This window comes from Dreissena polymorpha, chromosome 2 (assembly GCF_020536995.1).
Source record: "Dreissena polymorpha isolate Duluth1 chromosome 2, UMN_Dpol_1.0, whole genome shotgun sequence".
NCBI lineage: Eukaryota > Metazoa > Mollusca > Bivalvia > Myida > Dreissenidae > Dreissena > Dreissena polymorpha.
Window position 1 is genome coordinate 93751159 of NC_068356.1, and position 25852 is coordinate 93777010.

General features: G+C 34.6%; 1 protein-coding gene across 2 annotated transcripts; it reads left to right on the forward strand.

Moving 5' to 3' along the window:
- The first annotated feature begins 1046 nt into the window (after positions 1-1046).
- On the forward strand, positions 1047-24853 carry LOC127868094 (serine/arginine-rich splicing factor 3-like). Of its 2 annotated transcripts, none has more exons than XM_052409689.1 (9): positions 1047-1206; positions 6597-6674; positions 7804-7908; positions 14625-14693; positions 15036-15110; positions 16508-16537; positions 16778-16888; positions 17288-17392; positions 18383-24853. In XM_052409689.1, the coding sequence occupies exons 1-9, from the start codon at positions 1070-1072 to the stop codon at positions 18405-18407; spliced, it is 735 nt and encodes a 244-aa protein (XP_052265649.1). In that variant the 5' UTR covers positions 1047-1069; the 3' UTR covers positions 18408-24853. The 2 variants fall into 2 exon arrangements, with proteins under 2 accessions (XP_052265649.1, XP_052265650.1); XM_052409690.1 differs by having other exon boundaries at positions 14625-14672.
- The last annotated feature ends 999 nt before the right edge of the window (positions 24854-25852 follow it).

Consider the following 25852-nt stretch of genomic DNA (forward strand, 5'->3'; position numbering starts at 1 on the left):
ACTTTTAAGTACCACTTGCCACTATAGTCAAGAGCTAGATTATATTAAAATTAGATGTTAGTATTTTGTCAGATTCTAACCAATAATTTGAAGTAGTGAATGAAAAAATGGCGATACACGAGTATACGTTAGAATGAGTACTGGGGTATTAATTTGTGACTTTTACGTTTTTTTAACTGTTAGCAATCTAGTTTGCTTGGCATCGGTGCAGGTAAAATCACGAATCGCTAGAAATTTACTGTACGCTTCTTCGTAGTAGAAACCCCAATAAATTCAAGGCATTACCGGCTTATATATATTTTTCCATACAACTACGCACAATTCTCAAATGTCTTTGGTGGTGGTACAATTCGCAAGATGGTATGTCGATTGATTTCTATCAGATTTAAGCTTGGAATAATAAATAGAGTGTTTGATCATATGAACTAGATTCGATCATTTTCGCCTATAATTGACTTAAATTATATGAAATTAAATTAAGAAACAATTCAATTTTATTATAGTTATGAAATACTTCTGTTTTTAGTATCAAAACATACACTTTCTGTAAACTTTGAACTTTTATGTATTAGTCATGGTCCACATTGGCATGTGCTAACATTCAAATTATACAACATGAAGCATTTTAATGGTAGTCCCAAGGAACCGATATTTACATGACGCACAGATCATTCAATGATTTAGTCTTATCATTAATCTTACACAAAAATGAAGCAAATCAAGAGGCTTTATTGTTGTCGAATGCAAAGAAACCAATAAAAAAAAACATTACGTTTTTTATATAGGTACAATTGGTAAAATTGTTATTGCATCAGTATTCGTAAGTTTTTAAAAGGTTATCTTGTAAGAGGTTTGACATACACCATTTGTAAAAGAAATAACTGATATTGATAAATAACAATAAAGAACATAGTCTAAGTCTACCCAAGACAGGCTTTGTAACAAAAATGACGTATTCGTTGACATCTTAGTATGTTATAAAATCATCCGTTTTCAATAGTCATATTCTACTAACAATTCGTGGTGTGTTACCTTTTTATCACTTACGTCACTGTATACATGAAATACAATGGACGAAGCTGTCTACGACAAAATTCGAGGAGGTTATCGTGTATTTATTGGCGATTTAGGGAATCGCATCGGAAAGTATGAATTGGAGGGCGAATTCAAAGACTTTGGGACTATCACAGACACTTGGGTTGCAAGGTAATACATGTACCCTGCATTTAAAGTATTTCATTGTAAATATTTTTACTTTCGTTTTCGTTTTTGTAGTCCTACCGCAACCCAAATTCGACGACACCTAAATTCGACGATGTTCTATTTGTATTGATTAAATAGATGATTATTGTCTTGGAATCATTTCAAAGTAATACAGCCGATTTTAAAATTATTATTTTGTGCTATTAAACATTTCATTATTTCTTTCATTATTTGCTAAATATTGCTTCAAGTTCAATGTTGTTAAACATATATTTATGTCATAGCAATATTCAATTAATGATAGTTCCTTCTTTTAGAAAAACATGTATGTGCTGCAATGTGCTGAATGCTGTGTACTTTTTCAATAGTAAGAAGCAGAACCTTAGCTGCTATCATTTTCCCACCTCTTGCCCATCCAGGTTAATCAATACAAAGAAATACATGTGAAAATATATAGAATCTTAATAGATTAAGGCAAAACTCAATTGCAAATAAATAAAAGATGCTTTAAAACATCATTGACAAGTTTTGGAAAAAAAACATTGCATTATTTATTTATCAGTCATTTAACTAGCTTTGTTCTGCATAACATCATGCACCTTTGGAGCAGCTCCCTGTACCTTTTGTGATAATTGATCTTTAACTATTAAAGATATTCTTCTCATTATTTTTTCGTGCAGTATAATATTGTTTTATACAAACATTCAGTGCAATTTGGGCTTTACATCGATTATTTTTTATCTCATTAAAAATGTAATCCATTCTATGATATTTGTTTTATATATTGATATGTGTGAACATTCTTATCTAAATACATTTTCAAACTTGAAATGGCGCGGCAGAAGCCGACGCGTATCCCCTCGTCGCATGTTTGACCCAGGGGCGCCCCAGGGTTGGTAATGGGGCCATGCGTAGTTGAGATTGACCATATTGTCATAAGAGAAGTTCAGTATCAATTAGAAGTGAATCGTGTAGAAATTAAGAAGTTATAGTAAAAGGCAAATTTGGGTGGGTGTGGCCTATGTGGGCAGGGCGCCCTTTAATGTTTCAGATCCGTATAGGGAGGGTTAAGATATAGATCCGTAGACGGAGTTTGTTTATATATTTATTAAAACACACACACTCAGAAATGCATACAGTCCAGCGTTATACTAGAGTGTTCACCAGCGAACCCAGGCCACGCGCCACACACGCTGCGCCGCAACGCTGGATGCTGATTGGTGTGGGCGGGGTTATCCGAAGGTCAGCATAATTATGACTGACGGCTGGACATTATATCCCTTCTATCTTCAAATAAAAAATGCATTGTTCAAAATACATAAAATAAATTTAGATTAAAAATGTAGAGTGTCGGGAGAGTGTCCGTTCCTTCCTGTGAAATAAATATAAATGAAACTAATTTAACACGTTGATAGTCTTGTTGGGAAAACAGTCATTAATCCACGAGCTGGCGACTGATCCGAGATAGAAAGTTAATTTCCCTGATGTCGATTTTCTCTGCCAAGGTATGAGAACAGACTTAATGGGTTATAGCAAATCTTAGGCATTTTCAACCAATTATAAAATATAGTTGCAGCAGATTGTTGTTGGCACATTTGTTTCAAAATACCATTACGATTTACAGGGTTTATTATTACCTGTATCACTTTAATTACACACATATGTATGTAAGGCGCCGATTTGATAATATTAATGCAGTTATTAGTCCCCTACCGGTTTCACCGGAGGGGACTTATGGTTTGCGCTCTGTGTGTCCATCAGTCAGTCAGTCAGTCAGTCAGTCAGTCAGTCAGTCAGTCAGTCAGTCAGTCAGTCAGTCAGTCAGTCAGTCAGTCAGTCAGTCTGTCACACTTTTCTGGATCCTAAGATAACTTTAAAAGTTCTTCATATTTTTTCATGAAACTTGAAACATGAATAGATGGCAATAAGGACATTATGCACGTCATTTCATTTTGTTCCTACGTCAAAAATTCTGGTTGCTATGGCAACAAATAATTTTTATATATATATATTTCTGACAATGGTGGAGCCGGTAGGGGACTTATATTGCTTGACAATAGTCTTGTTAAACTTGTATGTATAGTCAGATCTGTATTTAACTGTGCATTATTAATAAATCCATTCATGAATAATACACTAGCGCGCACGTTATTCCCACACATACTGTAGTACCATGCGGCACATTTCGCAGTTTGTTAGTCATTGTCCTATTTTCGACCCCGACCCACACCAATCAGCATCCAGCATTATACTAGAAAGTGTTCAACAGCGAACCCCGGCCACGCGCCACACACGCTGCGTCTGCAACGCTTGATGCTGATTGGTGTGGGCGGGGTTAACCGAAGGTCAGCATATATTATGAATGACGGCTGGACATTACACGCCGCAGGGTTGGTAATGGGGCCATGCATAGTTGAGGTTCACCTTATTGTCATAAGAGCGTTCAGTATCAATTAGAAGTGAATCGGTGTAGAAATGAAGAAATTATAGGAAAATGCAATTTTGTGTGGGTGTGGCTTATGTGGGCGGGGCGCCCCAGGGTTGGTAATGGGGCAATGCATAGTTGAGATTGACCGTATTCTCATAAGAGAAGTTCAGTATCAATTAGAAGTGAATCGGTTTAAAAATGAAGAAGTTATAGTAAAAGGCAATTTTGGGTGAGTGTGGCCTAAGTGGACAGGGCGCCCCAGGATTGGTAATGGGGCCATGCATAGTTGAGATTGACCGTATTGTCATAAGAGAAGTTCAGTATCAATTAGAAGCCAATCGGTGTAAAAATGAAGAAATTATAGTAAAAGGCAATTTTGGGTGGGTGTGGCCTATGTGGGCGGGGCGCCACAGGGTTGGTATTTGGGCCATGTATTGTTGAGATTGACCGTGACATAAGAGAGGTTCAGTATCAATTGGAAGTGAATCGGTGTATAAATGAAGAAATTATAGTAAACGGCAATTTTGGGTGGGCGTGGTCTATGTGGGAGGGGCGCCCCAGGGTTGGTTATGGGGCCATGCATAGTTGAGACTGACCATATTGTCATAATAGATGTTCAGTATCAATTTGAAGTGAATCGGTGTAGAAATGAAGAAGTTAATGTAAAATAACATCAAAATGAGTGAAAATCTCTGACCCGGCCCACCCCAGCCCCCATAATGTGTGACCCAGGGGTCAGATCAAAATTCCAATTAGTGCAGGGTTGCACATATGCGCATAGCTACCATGTGTGTAAGTTTCAAGGTTCTATTGCTTATAGTGAATGAGGAGATAGTGGCCAGGACGGACAGACGGACGGACGGCGGAGATAACCACAATATCCCCACGCTTTTCACAACGCGTGGGGATAAATATATTTTGAATCTGACAAAACATAAAAACAAAGCTCTCTTTTTGTCATTTCAGTAATGAGTTGTTTTTAAAGCTGTTTTGCTATACATTCTTAATTTGCCATGTGACCCATCGAACTTGGCGAGTTTTGAACCCAGGGGCATGATTAGAAAATACATTATATAGGACTACTTTCTGATGTGATATATGCTTTCAGAGATTTTAATCATTTGAACCTTATGATTGTAGAGAAGTATTTTAAGTGAGTTTGCTATGTTTCTATTTAAAAATATTACATATGGGTCGTGATCACTTTTAGCCCCAGGGGTATTATTTTAATACACGTAGTAAAATACCCTTTTTTTGTATAAAATTCCACATATCGAAGCTCTGTGTCTTGCGGATTTAGAGAAGTCAATTTTTAAAGCTATTTTGCTAAGAAAGGATGTATAAACATTTCTATTGTTTTGGATGTGGTCAGTATTGACCTAAGGGGTTGATTTGAACAAATTTGTGACTGCTAGATGATCCATACCAAATATGAAACCCCTCGGCAATGCCGTTTAAGACAAGAAGATTTTAATTGTTCTCCCGATGTATGTATATTTATGCCCCCCTTCGAAGAAGAGGGGGTATATTGCTTTGCTCATGTCGGTCGGTCTGTCGGTCGGTCTGTCGGTCCGTCCACCAGGTGGTTGTCAGACGATAACTCAAGAACGCTTGGGCCTAGGATCATGAATCTTCATAGGTACATTGACCATGGCTCGCAGATGACCCCTATTGATTTTGAGGTCACTAGGTCAAAGGTCAAGGTCACGGTAACCCGAAATAGTAAAATGGTTTTTGAATGATAACTCAAGAACGCATACGCCTAGGATCATGAAACTTCATGGGTAGATTGATCATGACTCGCAGATGACCCCTATTGATTTTGAGGTCACTAGGTCAAAGGTCAAGGTCACGGTGACCCGAAATAGCAAAATGGTTTCCGGATGATAACTCAAGAATGCATACGCCTAGGATCATGAAGCTTCATGGGTAGATTGATCATGACTCGCAGATGACCCCTATTGATTTTGAGGTCACTAGGTCAAAGGTCAAGGTCACGGTGACCCGAAATAGTAAAATGGTTTTCGGATGATAACTCAAGAACGCATATGCCTTGGATCATGAAACTTCACAGGTAGATTGATCATGACACGCAGATGACCCCTTTTGATTTTGAGGTCACAATGTCAAAGGTCAAGGTCACAGTGACCCGAAATAGTAAAATGATTTTCGGATGATAACTCAAGAACGCTTTTGCCTAGGATCATGACACTTCATAGGTACATTGATCGTGACTCACAGATGACACCTATTGATTTTCAGGTCACTAGGTCAAAGGTCAAGGTCACAGTGACAAAAAACGTATTCACACAATGGCTGCCACTACAACGGACAGCCCATATGGGGGGCATGCATGTTTTACAAACAGCCCTTGTTTAAACTCGTGACTCGTGGAACAGGTGCTTGACCTGTTGTAACGCCAGGGACATGGCTTTCACAAAATCGATAGATAACATACAATTTTGAAAATCTGGGTACTTTTTGTTTCATTAAGACTTAAAGTTTTCATGCCGCCACGTAGTGGGCGCCATAAGACATTGTACTTGCTGTCCGTCTGTTCGTATCTTCGTTAGTACGTTCGTATGTATGCCCGTACGTGATAACGCTTGTGTTTTGGAATCCTCCTTAAATAGGCCGGGTTGATCTCGCACAAAATTTGAATTGTAGGCTGCGTCAAGTTTTCGGAGAATTATGACGCTTTGTCTATTGTAATTAGTATATAATATAAAGTAATTTTATGAAATAGAACGTAAGTGATATCCCAGTGGGGTTCGTCAAAACATGCATTGAGGTTAATGAGGTAATGAAAAAAAAATCAAGTTGAACAGGCGGAGGGATAAATGAAATTACGGTATCAAATGGCTCATCATGAGAACGCGGTGCCAAAGTGAGCTTAAATACGTTATACCTTACAATAGTTGCACTTTCTTTGTTTTACTTGTGCATTGGGATAAACTATTTTCAGGAATCCCCCAGGATTTGCCTTTTTAGTGTTCAAGCATGCTGAAGACGCCGAAAAGGCCGTTAGAAAAGTTAATGGACGGTAGGTAACTATTTGATAATTATTTTATATACATTGAAATTAATTTGAAACAACTATAAAAACATAAACGAAATAACACGAACAATTTTAATTAATATGTCATCATGAATTTTTGACAAACTTTTATCATTTGTACATTCAGTTCAAAGAATTTTTTAATGAAATTCATTAAATAATGGAATGAGTTTTTTTCTGCATATATGTCTGAAAATAACGCCCCATTTACATAGACAGCGTTATGCACAAATTGGGCGTACTTTGCAGATAGTTTTGTCCTCGATATAAATCTACAAAAATATAGCTCAATTCATAATTATTATAACAAAACTTAACGCCAAACGCTGTGCTTGTATTGCTGTTACGGTCAAAATGGACTGTTATCCGTAGTTTAAAAAAATAACGTTTCAGTTTCGTTTTTTTATGACATGGCATAGCGGTCATAACGATTTTTTACCATAATTTATCAAGTCAACATGAACGGCAACATTGTTATTTAACAATGGAAATCCGTTTGTCTTTGTTTTAAGACAATATTTTAGTAATAAATTACAGTTATGAATGTTTACTGATTGATTTGCACAAGCAGTGGATTCATCGAAAAACATAATATGATAAAAAATATGTATTGCTTCTCCCAATGTATTATCTTATAAAAATGAAACCGATTTGAATATTTTGTATTATATAATATATTATCCTTGTAAATAATAAGGAACATAATTTTAAATTTTACAAATGAGTTTAGGTTGAAATGCCGGTCGCACCAGTTGTAAGAGTTTTTTAAGCTGTTTGTTAACAGGATTTCGTGTTGGTAATGATTAATCAGTATTGTGGGATTATAACCAAATGTGCCAGCTAAGAGTCAGTTAATCACTTCATTAAGGCACCTCACAGAGTACTGATACGTTCAGTTAGCGATGAGACGAGCACTGGTAAAAAAACTGACCAGTTTTAAAATAGTCTAGTTTGTGCTTTAAATACATGATATTTGAAATAACATATAGTCATATAGGCTACTTGATTCAAATTTGTGTTTCTTGATATAAATATCGTTTTCTTATGATCAATTGCATTTAGCTTCTTCTCTCGCCAACCGTCTTTCAATGCTCTCAGCGTTTTGATTTTGTAGCCGTATCGATGGGCGGCGTATTCGCGTGGAGCATGCTCGCCCATTCGAGGAGCGTCGACGTCTACAGATGGAAGCCGTACGTCAAGAACAACGACGTTCTTCAAGGTCAGTATATTTAGTGCATCTTCTTACACTCTAGCTTTGAGTGTCACTAATTCGTCTGATGCAACAGCTTACATACACTTAATGTATTAATAGCTTTAAACGTTTTATATTATTGAATATCCATGTTCGATCTTAAAGGCCTCCTGATAACACGTTTTTCTGTCATTTTAACTGCGTGTTATTGTTTTATAATTATGATAAAATAATCTTTATTTGGCACTGTCAATTTTTCAAATTGATTGTGTGATCAGCATCCTGAAAAAGTGCTGTTATATATTTTTTCTTCTTATTATTTTTGATGTTAAAACAATGTTGTTCGTTACATACACACAATTATGTGTCTTTGTAAGCAATGTTGAATTCATAATTTGATAGTAAAAAACTAAATATTGAAATGACACAAATATATCTTTAATTAAGAAATAATAACAAGTTGACCTTGAAGGTTCTTTAATGCTCACCTTAAAACGGTCGCTCAGTGCTATGATACAATTTTGACACTCTTGTAACCATTCAATCAGGTGCGATTGCCACTACTCCGACTATTTGATTACAGCATTTCTATAAATCTTATTAGCTAGCGGTGACTTTAAAGCCGTAAAGAAATTGAATTTAATTGTTAAGCAGACGTACGTCAATAAGGTCTTGAGTCAGTTTTAAACCTGGCCATTGGTTGCTGAAATAAAAGACTGAGCGATCCTTTAAAATACATGTAGGTTTATTATATTTATTTGAAAGCATTTTGTGAGTAAAGATATTGAACATCGTATATATGCCCAATTTAGCAAAGGCACATTACATTGACTGCACATTTTGGGCAGAAATATTTGTTTTAGGTAACGTGCATGTTACAACAATATTATTATTACATAAAAATTGACGAAAGCAATATACTTATTGAACAAACAAGTTCATGGGTGAAAGTGTTCCGTATTATTACGGAATTCCGTATTTTTTGGCTTCTCAGAGGTCGTTTTCGTGAATCATGTAAATCCGATGAGATTTTGTTGGGGGGGGGGGGGGGTAGGCAATGTGTCCAGCAATGCCGATAAACAAAATGCGCTCGATTCCAGACGTGATAAATTGGTTTCCCACTGTTCTGTTAACCCATATCTATTTATAGATTTGACGCGGCCATTGCTTCTCTATTAGTCTATCCCCCTGGGCGTATTGCTCTTTCATTTCTCGTGAATCGTTCTATCCCTCTGGGCACTATTCGCCCGAAATAACATGTCTCCCGCAAGACCGCCCGCGCGTGCAGAAGGCAGCATGGCGTCACCTCATTAGAATATTCTGGCGAAACCTGCCGATAATTTACGATTCCTTTGTCTATGAAATGGTTTACCGCATGGAATTACTCGAAGTTAATCGGGAATCTGACTCGGTTTCCAAAAAAGCGATTTGATTGGTTTACGTAAATCGGTCAACCAATAGAAATCGACGTTATGAAACGGTCTTATCTCTCAAAAAAATATGGCGGACAAGTCAAAATAACTACTTCCGAAACCAAAAAAACATGATCAAATCATGTATTTGCTTCCGGGGTTCGACAAAAAAAAGAACTTGAAAGTGATGTGAAAAACAAGTGGCGATGACAATGGCTCCATGAAAGAGACTCTCGTGGAGAGAAATGGGGAGATTGGTTTAACAAACAAACAAAAAATCATTCCGGGTAGCGCATATGATATTGTGATATCTGTTTCAAAACGATCAAGTACCAATCAAATGGGAAAAAGGCGTTTAAGTCTCACGCCGAGAACGTTACGCATGTGAAAAATTACCGGATTTGTAAATTAAATCATTAGTAAATAACTAGATAAGATATAAAAACAAATTACTTAAAAATACAAGACAGAAAATGTATTGCCAAAACATGTTAATTGATCTATATTATACTGTAAATATGTGTACATTGTGTATATAGTTGAGAAAGTTTAGTGTTATCTTAAAGATTTTGCCTATCACATTTGATCTACATGAAATGTTTAAGAAATAGATTGTGATATATTCTAGCCAAACTAACAGTTTTTTTCTGTTTTGAATCACTTAAAAATACAGGTGTCTTTAAGCTTAGGAGAAGTGATTTCTTTGTTTCAAATAAGCTAAAATGCAGGAGCTTCCGGGGGCCAGAGGCCCCCTGGACCCTTAGCCAGGGCCCTTTGCCCTGGACCCACTGGGGGCCCTATCGGCCCCCAGATTTTATTTTCAGTATTTTGGGAATTTCCTACTTTCACCCATGCAAGTTACATATGAAAGTCATTTACAATACCACACCTGAATATACTTATTCATAAAACCAACAATTGTATGTATTTACGGAATACTTATCGTCAAATATGTGTTATAATTTGTAATATTTGTGTGCCAATATTGTCTATTTGCAGTACACTTAGCTTCTTACAATGCTAATTCAATGTTTAAAGAGATTACGGTGTTTCATGTTCAATAGCTATACATTTTATCATCGTTTTTATAAAACTGTTTTTAATTTAGATAATAGAAAACCCTTAATTTTTTTTTGGTTTTAAATTAAAATGGATAGAGGTTCCCAATTATTGTATTGACCTATTTAAGCACTGCTGCCATGTATGTCAATAGTTCAACAAAAGTTAAACAGATTTCGAGGACTATGCATGAAACTTTTGCATTTGGTCTGCATTACAACTCCAGTAGTGTTATGCTACTCCCTTATTATGCATTTTTGAATACTCATGAAAACTAATGTTTTTATCAATAAGTTATTTTGACCTCGTATATGTGACAGTTATATTGTTAAAATGTGCCAAGCCGAGTAAAATTGGAGTCATATGTTGTTGTAAGTTTGAAAAGAGGAATCTATTGAATCTAATTGAACATGCTTGCCTGTAGGCATATTCCAATCGGATGCCCTTCATTTGTATTCTTTGTAATAATATTGAAAAATCAATCGAAACCCTATATTGCTGGCTCGCATATTTATTTTTCAGCATCAATATAAAATAGAAGGCAGCTCAGTCGAAGCTATCTGTAACGTTAATATTGAAATGTGAGCTTAACTTCGATGTCTGATCACGAAAAAAAAGTTGTTCAAAACTATCTTAAATACTTAAGTGAGTTCTTACTCAAAGTTAATGATTAAATAAATGTAAACTATTTCAAGTGCAATACATGTGCATTCTTATTTCTCATTCTTTTTAACGAATTTACAACGGGCATGTTCACTGATTTATAAGTTTGACATTGTGAAATATTCAGCTAAATATTCTGTGAGCGAATTTTATATTGATTAATATTAAACATAAATATAATAATTTAAATGTTGACTTAGATGAAGGCGTCAACTGAATTCTTTGCGGAATCAAATCAATATGATTTTGTTTCAATTATGTTCTGTGGGTTTAAAAAAATTCAACAATAACTGTCCAACACATTATAACGTATATTGTATGATATAATATGTAAAAAGTCCACGTTCCGTAAGTTTTGATAAATTGACTCTCCAGAAAGACTACGCATCAGAAAAATCTGTGAACTTGTCCCTCTAATGATTTGTGTTTTGACTAAATCTCATTTGATTGTTTTATGGGGTCTCAACATTTATTATATATTGAAGTGGTATATCCAATTCAGATTTTAGTATTGACAATCGTTCCAACACTCTATTCAGGGAATGCGTCTTAAACGGAAAACTATCACAATCGAATCAAAACGACACCTCCGGCAAACTTCCATGCAGCCAGTACTCACTACTCAATGTATGCATCGAATCATAGGACAGTCGAACCTCCCTACTTTATCGACTATTGGGAACAAACGGGTTGAGAGAACAGGCTGGTTGCGCTGATGTTTCTCGATAACAAACACGCTTTCGGCAGTTTTCCATTCAAGCATTGCCGCTCAGAGTCAAGACGTAACATTCGAGGCACTAACATGCGCGAGACGTAACTCTTATCTTCTAGGTTTATCACCTGTCCTCTTCAGGATTCTCGCTCAACAGTCGAGGTCTTCCCTCCCTTCTTTGCTACATAACACTTGCTGTTGTAGGAATGAAGTGTATAATGCACTCAACTTCATATTTTGAATGAGTAACTGAAAGAGCCTCAGGTATTTCGTCTGGTTTGTAATTGTAACTCGTTTTATGCTCATATTATGTACAGAACTGCCCTCGAGTGTATGTCCGTAAAAAATGTAATGTCATTTTAGTTTGTGATGTTAAAATAGCATAACTTTTTGATTTGAAAGAAAATTATAACTATTTGTTCACCGGAATAAAACAATAAGCATCAGTCTGAACAAGGTATGGTACCCGCAAATGAGATTAATATACCGATGCAATAGCAGCAATTTACATAGCCATTGCTCAGTCAGCTGCTGATAGACAATTAGTAGACTATATCTTATGGTAAACAAAAACACACAGTGGAACACCCCATGGTTTACCCAGATATTGCATAAACTTGCAACTCCAATGGGCTTATTTGGTTAAGGTCATGTGAGGAGAACAAATGCACATAAGACCGCTGCAAAATGACATGATTTAAAAAAAAGCTGGCCAGTGAGTTCGTTTCTGTTTTGATAATTTTGCAAAGAAACGTGTAATTTGAGATGCAGCTAAGCAATGTTGGTGCAAAATCAATCATATGAATATACGATCTTGAATAGCAACAATGCTGTTTTCATTTATATACTTGGCTAATCAAACGTATTAACTGACATCGCATTGAAAAAGATTAATATATGTATTGAACAATATTCTAGAGCGTTTAAAACTTGAAAACGTCAAATAACTTTAAACCTTTACATCTTAAAATGTATTTAAATAGAAGTCTAACCCTACTCAGCTAAAAGTACAATCATATTTGTATATGCACTTCGATGGTGGTTCTGATACCGAAACGGTTAAGTTTTAATGTTTGCATGGCATTGTATTGTCCACGTTGTTTTCTTGTTTTTCACAATATACCCCTATATACTAACATTAATACTGTTATTGATTTAGCTAAATGGCGAAGAAAATGGATGTGAAGTATACTTATAGAAGTGGGAAGATATATTGGCATGAGGATGTGTTGTTGCTATATTGACGAAACTGGGTTATTTTGCTGATATATAAATAAAACACGACCAATATTAAGACATAAAAACACCAGTTTTTCGAGAGTGTAGAACATAACATAATTGTTGAAATACTGAAAATAGTAACAATACGTAAGTTTACAAGGAAGATTATAAAGAAATTGTTAATATGTTATAGTTGAAACTTGGTTTAAACATGATATACCTAATAGTATATCAAGTAGAAGTGTTGCATAAATGGTGACTTCTTACATTAAATGCATTGAATATTGGATATGAAAACATGCATGCATTTGTACCAATGTCATAATTGTTGTATATATTTATGACATTTTTCTTTACATGTAAAATATCTAAGCGCAGTTTCATATCTCTAGTAAGGAATAAATAAATAGTTGTGGAAAACACACACACTTTTTATGCTCCCCCACACTTTTTGGGGGGAGCATATAGTCGCCGCTTCGTCTGTCCGTGCGTCCGTCCGTGCACAATTTTTGTCCGGGCTATTTCTCAGCAATTAATGACCGGAATTCAATTAAACTTTATAGGAAGCTTCACGACCAAGAGGAGATGTGCATATTATCAGCCGGTTCTGGTCGGATGATTTTTCACAAAGTTATGGCCCGTTGAAATTTTCCATTGACTGTACATATAGTGCAATTCTTGTCCGGGCTATTTCTCAGCAACTAATGACCGGAATTCAATGAAACTTTATGGGAAGCTTCACTACCAAGAGGGCATGTGCATTTTATCAGCGGGTTCTAGTCAGATGATTTTTTCACAGAGTTATGGCCCTTTGAAATGTTTAAGTTGCTAAACCATCCATCGTATTATTTTGTCCAAAGTTATGCCCCTCAAGACGTTTCCTTTTATCTGAATATATAGTGCAATATTGTGACAAAAAACCTTTGGGGAGCATCTATTGTTCATAATAGACACTGCCTGAAACGACCTTTTCAAAGTTGTGTTGTTATGTATGGACTATATGTTATTATGAAACATAACACAACATTGAAACATCATTTTAAGGCGAAACATATTAATGAAAATTAGTCTGTCGTGTTCTGTGTTTCTGTAACAAAACATTAACATTTTAAATAACAAAAAGATGGGCAGGTTTATTATAGAAAAATATTTGTGATACGTGTAATTTATAGTTTTCGTTTTGTGAGCGTAGACCCAACCCACACATAAATTAACTCTCTTCAAAACCCATTTTACTTTTACCATTATCATATATTAATTATCATGATAATTAAAAATGTGATAATGGCTAAAATAGTGTAATCATTATTGTCTGATGAAAAGTCTTAATGTAAACTATATCCATTTTGCTTGTTTGTTGTTATTGTTATCCACAATTATTTTTGTGTAGTAACATGTTTTACTAAGGATAATATCTTTATCATGTGATATATGCCCCTCATGGACATTGTAGGCAAACGTATATCTCGATTCTTTTCTTTGTGATATAAGTTTGAAATTCTGCTTAATGAATCGTTTTCAATAGATATTTAATGTATAAAATAATCTCAGACTGGTAAACATTTTATTTGCAAGTTTCAATTTTTACAGCTTTAACATGGGACGGATTTAAACAGTGTATTGTTTCAAGACTCGTTGAACTTTCCTACAAAAATGCATGATATTTTCATTTACAGGTCACGATCTCCTGTCAGACGAGGACCAACGTCAAACGAAAGACACAGGTCAAAGTCGCGGAACATATTGTACACCAGTAACATTAAATGAACCCACATTGTACCCCAAGTTTAATTAACACGCATTTTTGTAGTTTTGGGATATGGCTTATAGCTTGTTGCTTGTACACAAATTGTACATACATGTAAATATTCAATAAAGAATTTTGCACAGTGATAACATTTTTTTCCCCAGTCATGTAATTAACAATTGACAATATTTACTTAAAAAAGGATTGAAAACATTTGGTATTATTATGTTCTGATGTATGTTTCTCAAACTCTGGTGATTATTGGATTACACTCATCGCACTTGGTCCTGTTTAATACACGACTTGTTTTAATTGATTTGAGTTCAAATTTTAACTACAGGTCAAGCAATGGTAGTCCTCCAAGGCATAGTGACAGAAATAGGTCCAGGTCACAATCTGCTCCCAGAAAATCCAGGTGAGCAGACGGAATCTCAACTTGCAGGACTAAATTGCTGCTTTTCGTTACATTTATTATTATGTACTGGAAGATGTCCTGGTAGAAAGTAAACAATTGCTTTTGGCATTTTGAAGCTCTCTTGTTGTACTAAGCATGATAGTGTGTATGACAAAAAAGTGCAAATGAATTTTCCTGTCTCTTAAACAATTACGAATGATGCAATACAAGATATCATCGTGATTTTTAATTTTGATAGTTCACTAACCACCTTTTATTATTTCATTACATTCAAGAGAAACGACATTCTGAATGGCCAGATAACGTTTAGGTGTGCAAGAATTAAACAAACGAAAATAAATGAACATATAAATGGTTTTCTTCTATATTTGATAATGCAAAGGAACAATTTTTATTCACATGTTTACTGCCATGAAGTTTATTAGCTGCTACAGAATGCAATTCGGAGTAGCTATTGATGTAGGTTTGCATTGAGTTTAAATTGTTCTTCCTTTGTTTGAATACAACGTTTTATTTCCTTATTATTAAATATCCTATACTGGACGGATCTTGTGCTTTATTGCAGTCCATTTATTTACTTAAAATGTCACAGTTTCCGATAAGGAACTTTTCAACTGAAATATTTTTTAAACTTTCGTTTGTATTGAAACTACATGTATACACATGTATAATAGGTTTTAAACTTCCGTTTTTATTGAAACTACACGCAACTAATGTATTGAGTAGGTTTTAAACTTCCGTTTTTATTGTAACTATACACATACATAGCAGAAGTATGAATATATCCTGGACTCACGACTTCACAACCGTCTTAAATAATTCTCGTGTGGAAAATTGTTGTCAAGATGATTTATGCTCAAATGCATTTTTGTGCTATGCCATAGTCTTGCATAGTGTAGATGGGATTCCATGGTTCATTACACAACTATTCAAAGCACCATAGACATGTTTGTACTAAAATTGGTGTGGTATTGGTATAAGAACCAACGACGAAACAGCGTCCTTTTTCGCATATTATTCTTCGTTGGACTGTTTTATGACATGTGCGAACCAATTAAATAAATGTATATCACTTTAACCCGCTTGTACAATAAACTTGCATTAGACTTAAGTACCCGTAAATATGAAATATTCTCGAGATAAAGTAATTGTTCATACATGTTTGTTGTGGTTAGCATCATAGTTAGATTGAATATATGGTTAATAAATCTTATACGCGGGGTTTTTGACGCGATATAGGGTATATCTCCAAAGATTGTCATTCGATTATTTAATCCTTTGCGTTAATGTTTATATGAATCGTCTTTGCAAGATAAACATTGTTTTGAAAAAAACAAACACCAAATTAAACAGCTGTTTAAAAATGTTTTGTACAATACCTTTCCGTTTTGTTTCAGGAAATCCTCTAATTCGAAGCCTCATTCAAGGTTTGTTATAGTATTTTTTATTTCAAGGCCTTTTAAATTAAGAACTTGTACATGCTTGAATAACGTTTCAAATTAAAAATCACCTTGTAAGTGCAAAGAATATTTGAAGAGTTTGTTTTTCATTTTATGTTAGCAGTTTCTGTACATGCATTTACTGTTAATGTAGTTATGAATCGGCACAGTATATCAGTAAGACGTATGTAATTTTGAACCTTGTATTGCTAATTTGTTTTCACTCAGATCGAACAGTCCGCATGAGTCCAGGAGGCGGGACAGTGAAACACATTCCAGGTCTCGAGACGAGCGCTTGAAACCAAAGTCAAAGAGTCCTTCGTCTCAGGATGTTGCTAAGTAAACTATTTACCTGTCTTTTATTTCATGAATATCATGTTTGTAAAATATAACTTATCGAGTAAGATATTATTTGACAATTTCATCGATGGTTGTTGCTTTTATTTTACAAAAAAACACCATTGCTTTTGTTTGTGAACAATTATGCGAGTGATATAAAACTATTATGAAGGCAACACATTGTTTGTAATGCCAACCGTTGTTTCAGGAGAATTAAAAACATTTATTTAGTTATCTTTTACTCTGCATGGTGTGAAGTACGAGGTCGACGTATACGTTCTCAATGATGGTATGCATATATCGCCTTTGTTATTGTGTTCATTTTGTCTGATCTTGACTGGTCATATCCTCCGCTTGTGTATGTGGTAATCATGTGTTTTATTCTGAATACATTTTCAGATCTTTAAGTCCTCAGAAATTAAGGAGACGCAGCGCAGAAAGATTTATCAAGTCTAGTGACAAAGACACACCATCTAGGAGTCCCCCTTTTAGGGTCAATGACAGGTAAATATAGCATAAATAACAATACAGTTTTTACTCTTAATACAAATATGTGTATTGCATGTTGGTATCCTTATGTATTAGATGTTCTTCAATGTACGACTGCCCAATTATTAAGTTGAACATTTTGTAAAGGGTGGACAATTTATGGCCATATTGTAATTATAAGTGGAGACACTTTTATTACTATGCTGACCTAACAAACATTTCTTTTTAAGCAAACCGAGTTTCTTAAGTTTGTATGATCAAAATGGTAGATCTTCTTGTATATATAAGGATGTGAAAGCCCTAACAGGCCCCTGTTTGTTGTTCACTCAAACAATAGTAATCGAATATTCCATGTAGCACATTGTTTTAATGTATCGAGTCAAGGCCTTGTAACACAAGCGATCAATCATTCGTTCATGCGTGTAGATAAATGGCTGATTAACCAGTTCCTATTAAAAATCATGCATAGCCCTGGGGTGCATAGTTCATGATGTATATTTTCTACAGTACGCGCTTTCAGTTTTACTAATCAATCGTTCGATCTTTATGATGCAATTATATGTAGGGATATACGAGCAGCGTGATACCCTACGCTGTTTGAATTGCCCGGAACATTTTAGTAACACCATGACATAACGTTATAACTAGCATCTTCCTATTTGCTGGTACAATCACGGATTCCTTACCTTGCCTGTCCTGGCCAAACGAAGTTGTTATTTTTATTGATTGTTTTCGTTATATGATATCTTGCAATGTCAATAACAAGCATATCAGTTATTTGTACTAGTCAGTACCCTATTCCTTATAATCATTATTATTTGTATGACTGAGTATTCGTGTAATAAAACAGGGTCGAGATTCCATTATTTGTAAAAAACAGGTACCCGTTTCATCAATTAATGTTTTGTTCCTATGATTTTACATTAAGTGTTATATTTCAATCGTAATGTTTTATTAATATCATTCTGAAATTGCACCAGTTCATCTTGCATATTATGTTTTCAGGGACAAGGGTAGCGACAATGAATAGAGACTTTAGATATGGCTTTGATCGGACTTATAGCCCAGGTTATCGTTCAATGAAATGGCAGTGTTTTGTGCATACATCCATTATTGTACGATTGTTATTTTTACACATGTTATATTCATTAGGACATTTTAAAGCTTGAAATCCATTTTCTCTATTGAAGTTTTGTACAGAGTCACTTTTGTGCTTGAAATCTAGCAGTATGGAACATGTTAATTTTGATGTTTACAGTATTTAGTGAGCAATTGTATATAGGTAATTGTATAGAGGTAATTTTTATTTTAGACACAGCAATCTGTGCCATATCTATGTTTGTATGTGTCATATTATACATCCGATATATTTGTATGTGTCATATTATACATCCGATATATTTCTTTTTATACCCCCTCTCGAAGATGGGATATAGTTGTCGTACTGTACGTTAACCGTCTTCATGTCTGTCCGAGAGTGGCCGATGGCAAATACATCATTATTGTCTCGGCAATAACTTTGCCATATATTGATGGATTCTTAAATAATTTGCTTTTTTTAAACAATCATAACACAACGTGTGGCGTGCACGAACCCATACCTCAAAGTTCATGCTCACACATAAAGGTCAAAAATCAACTTCAGCCATAAACAAGCTCAATATTCCTTTCTATACCCATACTTTGTACATGTGTTGATGTTAAATATCTCGGCATAAATGCAAACCGTCAAAAGGCGATGTGCCTGCTGAAACATTCATCTCTCTACCTACAATGTGTTGGCCAGTCTGAGAGTTCTAATGACGACCATATTGAGGTGAAATGTCGTGTGTAACACCTGTCTTCTTTCCTCAAAGTTCAAGGTAACACGTAGAGGTAATGGTCGAGTTTGGTCAGCCTGTCCGGACCGAACATATGTCATTTATGTCATTCATCATGCAATTTAAAAATAACTTACCTTGTGTGACTAGGATGAACTGAGTGTCTCGTGTATTACATGTTTTATTTCCTCAAAGGTTAAGGCCACACGTCTAATTTCGCCATAAACATATGTTTTGAACATTAGTGCAGTTTTGGGATAAAAGTGGCGGCATGCATTCACTTATGTTTCATATCTTATCAGTTGAATGCACATTTACTGTTGTAGTACACATCTTAGCTAAACTTTTTTTTCAAACATGCATGAAATCTTTTTTTTGGTATTTAATTTGAGTTGTTCAAATTTAAGGTATTTTTGTGAGATTCGAAGAAAATCAATTTTATAGACAATTCAGTTGTCGTCATCTGTTACGCGTTACAGTTCAATATTTCTCCGTATTGGAAACGTGTGCAGGCAATAATTTCCGTATTGAACGGTCCAAATTTAATCGAACAATATTGTCAGAGTCTGTTCCAAAAGTGTCCTTTATTAAAAATCGATAGAATGTTATTGATTTAAAAATTATTTTAGACCTGCGCAAACGAAGTTTAATAAAAGGTTACCCATTTAAAACATGTATAAAATAAGGTTAGATATAGTCCCTTAGGGTTTATAGCTCTAGAAAGATTATTTACATGTAACGTTTGACATCGTAATTGTGTTAATATATGACGGGAGTCGGACTTTACGTTATAATGCATAGTGATGTGACTATAGCAAATCAAAGAACTTAATGTGTATGTAATGAAAGGATCAAGTAACAGCTCTGAATACATTTATGTGATGTATTTGTCCTTATTTACAGCTTCCATACAAATACCAGACTTTCAGATGTGCTGGTCTGTTCACTCATCATAATTTATTAACTTACTGTATACGACGCTGTTATAAACATAATTATACCTATGCTTATGTCCATATTGAATATATTTTCATATACTTGTGCCATTTTGTCAAAATAAGTATTTATATTTTCTTTATAAAGGGGGCCATTTTACTTATAAGTTTGTACATGTATTTTGTTTGTTGCATCGTAACTGATCTCTACATATTCATTTTATTGTAAAGATGATGAAACTGTTTTAATAGGCTTCTTTTGGAAATAGAAGAATACCTTTTAACATATATTTTAAATATGAATATTGAGGAACGATTTTAAGTCATCTTAAAACTTATATGCGTTTTATTGGCTATTCAAAATGGCTTGTTTACATTGCGCTGTAAATGTATTATGAAACAGTAAAACATTAAGAAAGTTAGAAAAAGGCTGGCAGCTGATTTCTTTTAAGGTATTTTACGCTATTCAAATACAATCATCAACATTAGCAGTAGTGATTTAATTAATACTTTGTGGAATGTGTTACGGTGTCAACATTTTTTATGCGAGAGATTACAAAAAAATCTTTAAATATACTGACTGAGCTTCTTTGAGGAATTTTTCGCAGATTTTTACATTTCTAATTTATTTTTGCCGATTAGTTATTTTTGAAAAATTGCATTTCTTTCGAGACCTGGAATATTGTTTTTCTTTAAAATGATCCCATACTATGATTTGTGTGGTAAATTGATATTTATTTAAATTCTTGTGTACGCTTCATAATCAAAACCCATTCTAATTTAATTATTTTTTTTCATCAAATTGAAATGTACATTTATATCTGCATGTTTTTACAATACATATGTGTGCACTACTTACACACAGGGATAATGATTTTAATTATTAATATATTTTTGTACATACATTTTGTATTATTAGATACGACTAGTATTAAACCTTATTTACAATATAATATGTTTAACTTTTTGTTATATTAAGTTTTTATTATGAATTCAATCACACACCATGTTACTTATTTGTTTAACAACACTAAAAGACATTACTTAGTATGCTAGAACTTTATAAAATATCTATCTTCTCCTGTTCTATGTATATCTTGCGAAACATCATCAAAAACAGCATATTACATATTATACATGCATTTTTATTCTTTGTTGATTGAATTTTTTAATTTATTTTCTATAACACTAAAGGATTTTTTTGCTGTCAGATGTTTATTATACAGTAACGATCATGCTTTATTATATATATATATGCATTGAGGTTTTGATATGTTGTTGTAAATGATTGACGTAATCACTGGTAGAGATTGTTTTGAATGCACTGCAAGATGAACGTTGTTAAATTAAAGCAAATATTCAGGGAAGTTTTAATGCTTGTTTCCATGTTTAACATTGAAATAGTTTTTTCTGATACACTACAATTTTATTTTGCTACACTTCTAAGAACATGTCATTGTTTATTATGCCCCCTTCGAAGAAGAGGGGGTATAATACTTTGCACATGTCAGTCTGTCGGTCCGTCCACCAGGTGGTTTTCGGATGATAACTCAAGAACGCTTAGGCCTAGGATCAGGGAACTTCATAGGTACATTGATCATGACTAGCACATGACCCCTATTGATTTTCAGGTCACTAGGTCATAGGTCAAGGTCACGGTGACCCGAAATAATAAAATGGTTTCCGGATGATAAATCAAGAACACTTAGGCCTAGGATCATGAAACTTCATAGGTACATTGATCATGACTCGCAGATGACCCCATATTGATTTTCAGGTCACTAGGTCAAAGGTCAAGGTCACGGTGACCTGAAATAGTAAAATGGTTTCCGGATGATAACTCAAGAACGCTTATGCCTAGGATGATGAAACTTCATAGGTACATTGATCATGACTCGCAGATGACCCCTATCGATTTTCTGGTCACTAGGTCGAAGGTCAAAGTCACAGTGACTCGAAATGGTTAAACGGATGGTTTCCGGATGATAGCTCAAGAATGCTTACACCTAGGGTCATGAAACTTCATATGTTCATTGATCATGATTGGCAGATGACCCCTATTGATTTTCAGGTCACTAGGTCAAAGGTCACGGTCACAGTGACTCGAAATAGTTAAATGGTTTCCGGATGATAACTCAAGAATGCTTACACCTTGGATCATGAAACTTCATAGGTTTATTGATCATGATTGGCAGATGACCGCTATAAATTTTCAGGTCACTAGGTCAAAGGTCAAGATCACAGTGACTCGAAACAGTAAAATGGTTTCCTGATGATAACTCAAGAATAATTAGGCCTAGGATCATGAAACGTCATAGGTGCATTGATCATGACTGGCAGATGACCCCTATTGATTTTCAGGTCACTAGGTCAAAGATCAAGGTCACAGTGACAAAAACATATTCACACAATGGCTGCCACTACAACTGACAGCCCATATGGGGGGCATGCATGTTTTACAAATAGCCCTTGTTTTAAAATATAATTTTCGGGCAATACGATACATGATAATTGATTCATTTTTGAATGAGGGTATGTAACGAACAATAAAAATTCTGCCGACACATGCGTGCTGTGGATATTCAATATAATGTGCAAGCAATTATTACATTTTGTTAAAGACTGAGCTAGGAATGTATTTACATGTATTTGTCAACAATTAATTACAATTTGTGAGCTTGAAAGTCGATCATTTAAACAGTTTTGAGATGCATCAATGTGACCAATCAAGCTCTTATATATTTTCATCAGACGAATGATATCCGGTGTTTGTTTTTAAATCATATGTGCTGTTTATATACATGTCATCAGAAGGTTAGAGTATAAATGTGATGTATGACCTTATCTGAGATGACTATGAATGACGACTTCCGAAGCAGTCTTTCTGATTCATACATCATAGTTTTTGTTTCTTTGCTTTTACTTTCCCCCTACATTAGGGATCAAGGCGCTAACATAAAAAACACAAAAACTAAAAAAGTAAAATTTAATGTTAAGGGAACACATATTTGTTGAATTCGTTAAGAGCTGTCATACGCTTATCTATATACATATCCCTTGTATTGCTGTTTCTAATGCTTTAGTCCGTACGTTTTGTCTTAAGATATCTGATTGACATAATTGTGACCTCATATAAAAGATCGATACACAACTAAACTGTCAAGAAAACTGCATAAGTATTGCCTTAAATTTGATGACAATTCTGGCGTGTTATAATTTCGTGTTTTTAGCAAACAATTTTCAATGTTAGCAATGATAATATTGAAAAAACATGCTTTATAAGTTATAGTCAAATCAGTTTTACAAACGACTCTTGATTCTATATTTTCATTTGGTAATCTTTTTATGCTTTCCCAAAAAAAATTTTGGGGGGAGCATATAGTCGCCGCTTCGTCTGTCCGTGTGTCCATCCGTCCGTCTGTGCACAATTTTTGTCCGGGCTATTTCTCAGCAACTAATGATCGGAATTCAATGAAACTTTATGGGAAGCTTCACTACCAAGGGGAGATGTGCATATTATCAGCCGGTTCTGGTCGGATGATTTTTCACAGAGTTATGGCTCTTTGAAATTTTCCATTAACTGTACATATAGTGCAATTCTTGTCCGGGCTTTTTCTCAGCAACTAATGACCGGAATTCAATGAAACTTTATGGGAAGCTTCACTACCAAGAGTAGATGTGCATATTATCAGCGGGTTCTGGTCGAATGATTTTTCACAGACTTATGGCCGTTTGAAACTTTCCATTGTACATATAGTGCAATTCTTGTCCGGGCTATTTCTCAGCAACTAATGACCGGAATTCAATGAAACTTTATGGGAAGCTTCACTACCAAACGGAGATGTGCATATAATCAGCCGGTTCTCGTCGGATGATTTTTCACAGAGTTATTGCCCTTTGAAATTTTCCATTGTACATATAGTGCAATTCTTGTCCGAGCTATTTCTCAGCAACGTATTACGGGAATTCAATAAAAATTTATGGGAAGCTTCGCTACCAACAGGAGATGTGCATATTATCAGCCGGTTATGGTCGGATGATTTTTCACAGAGTTATGGCTCTTTGAAATTTGAAATTTTTAAGTTGCTAAACCATCCATCGTATTATTTTGTCCAAAGTTATGCCCCTCAAGACGTCTCCCTTTATCTGAATATATAGTGCAATATTGTGACAAAAAACTTTGGGGAGCATCACCCGTCTCCGACGGTTTCTTGTTTGTAGAAGCAGTTATTTTGTAAATTCCTAAAAGAGAAGAGTTCTCTTATAATGTATGTCTGGAAACATCGTTATATTGTGTTATAAAAACTGTACATGTTGCATCCTTTCGTGCTTTTATACAGCTCTGTTCTGATTTATGAGAACCAAAATACTCGTTATATTGAATATAGTTTATATTATAAACAGCTCCTGTCAGCAGCTGGTTTGTTGCATCATTTATTTTTTACTGTAAAAAGCATGTTAAAAATTAATATAGTTTTGATGTTACACTTGGTGATCCCTTTTCTGCTATTGTCCCGACATAATTTTGTTTATTATGCATCATTCCCAGTACGTATTCTAAATGTTTACAGTCAAGAAATTAATTGAAGGCCGTCAACGTAATTGTATTTGCAATTAATTCAACAAGTGTATAGTTTATTATTTATATTGCACTGTTTTGTTTGTAACCATGTATGATTTTCGGCTATTAACAATCAAATGATAAAGGGTTTGCAAACGGGTATATGTCTTGTTCGAAGTTTTAATAAATCATGAAGATGACATTTGAAAAAATCATCAGATATAGTGCAAAGCCCATCTGTTGTTCTGTCGACTCGTATTGATATGTTTGATGGTTAGTACATTTGGCCAAGCAATATTTAAAAAATGCGACGGATAGTCAGCCAATTGATCGTATATCACTATGATTGTGTGTATTGCGTATTTAAACATGCCGTAAAAAGGATAAAACAACTGTTCACCCCAATAAAACCACCCGATACGACTCCAGTTAGTCTGTTTAACAGTCCTAAGGTTAACGGAGTTAGCCTGTACGGACAGGCAATGGTATTACCATCATACCATTTGGTATGGGGTTAGCCTGTAGATAACCTGGATAAAAGATCTATAAATAAATAGTTTATTTATAGATAACGAAGGAAAAGGGATTAGGTCACGGTATCTCGATCTTCTCAATTATTTATTGAAAATAATGAAGAAAAACGCCCTTTCAGGTCTTGAACTTAATAAAGATGTGAAATAAGGAATGCAAATATTAATTTAATATAAGAAATTTAGAACATTTTAAGCTTGAATATAATAAATGCTGAAGTGAATCTTGTTACCGCGTGGTTTATTTGTAATCCCTGTGAAATGTACAATAGATTCATAATATTGAAAATAACTATGCATTTGTTGATACATGTAGTTAAAATATATTTAGGTATGCAATAGCATATATAACAACAAACAAGAAGTGTGAACGTAATTTTATTTAATTATTTTTTTAATTGTTAACCCATCTATTTATCTAATTATTAATTAATTCATTCATTTATCCTTCCATCCGTCCGTCCTTCCATCCGTTTGTGTGTTCGTTTGTGCGTTCGTGCGTTTGTTTATTGTTTGTTGGTTAGTCGCTTCGTTCGTTCTTTTGTTCGTTCCTCGGTTCGTTCGTTTGTTTGTTATTTTGTTATTTCGTTCCTTTTTTGGTTTGTTCTTTGGTGAATTCTTTTTTTCGT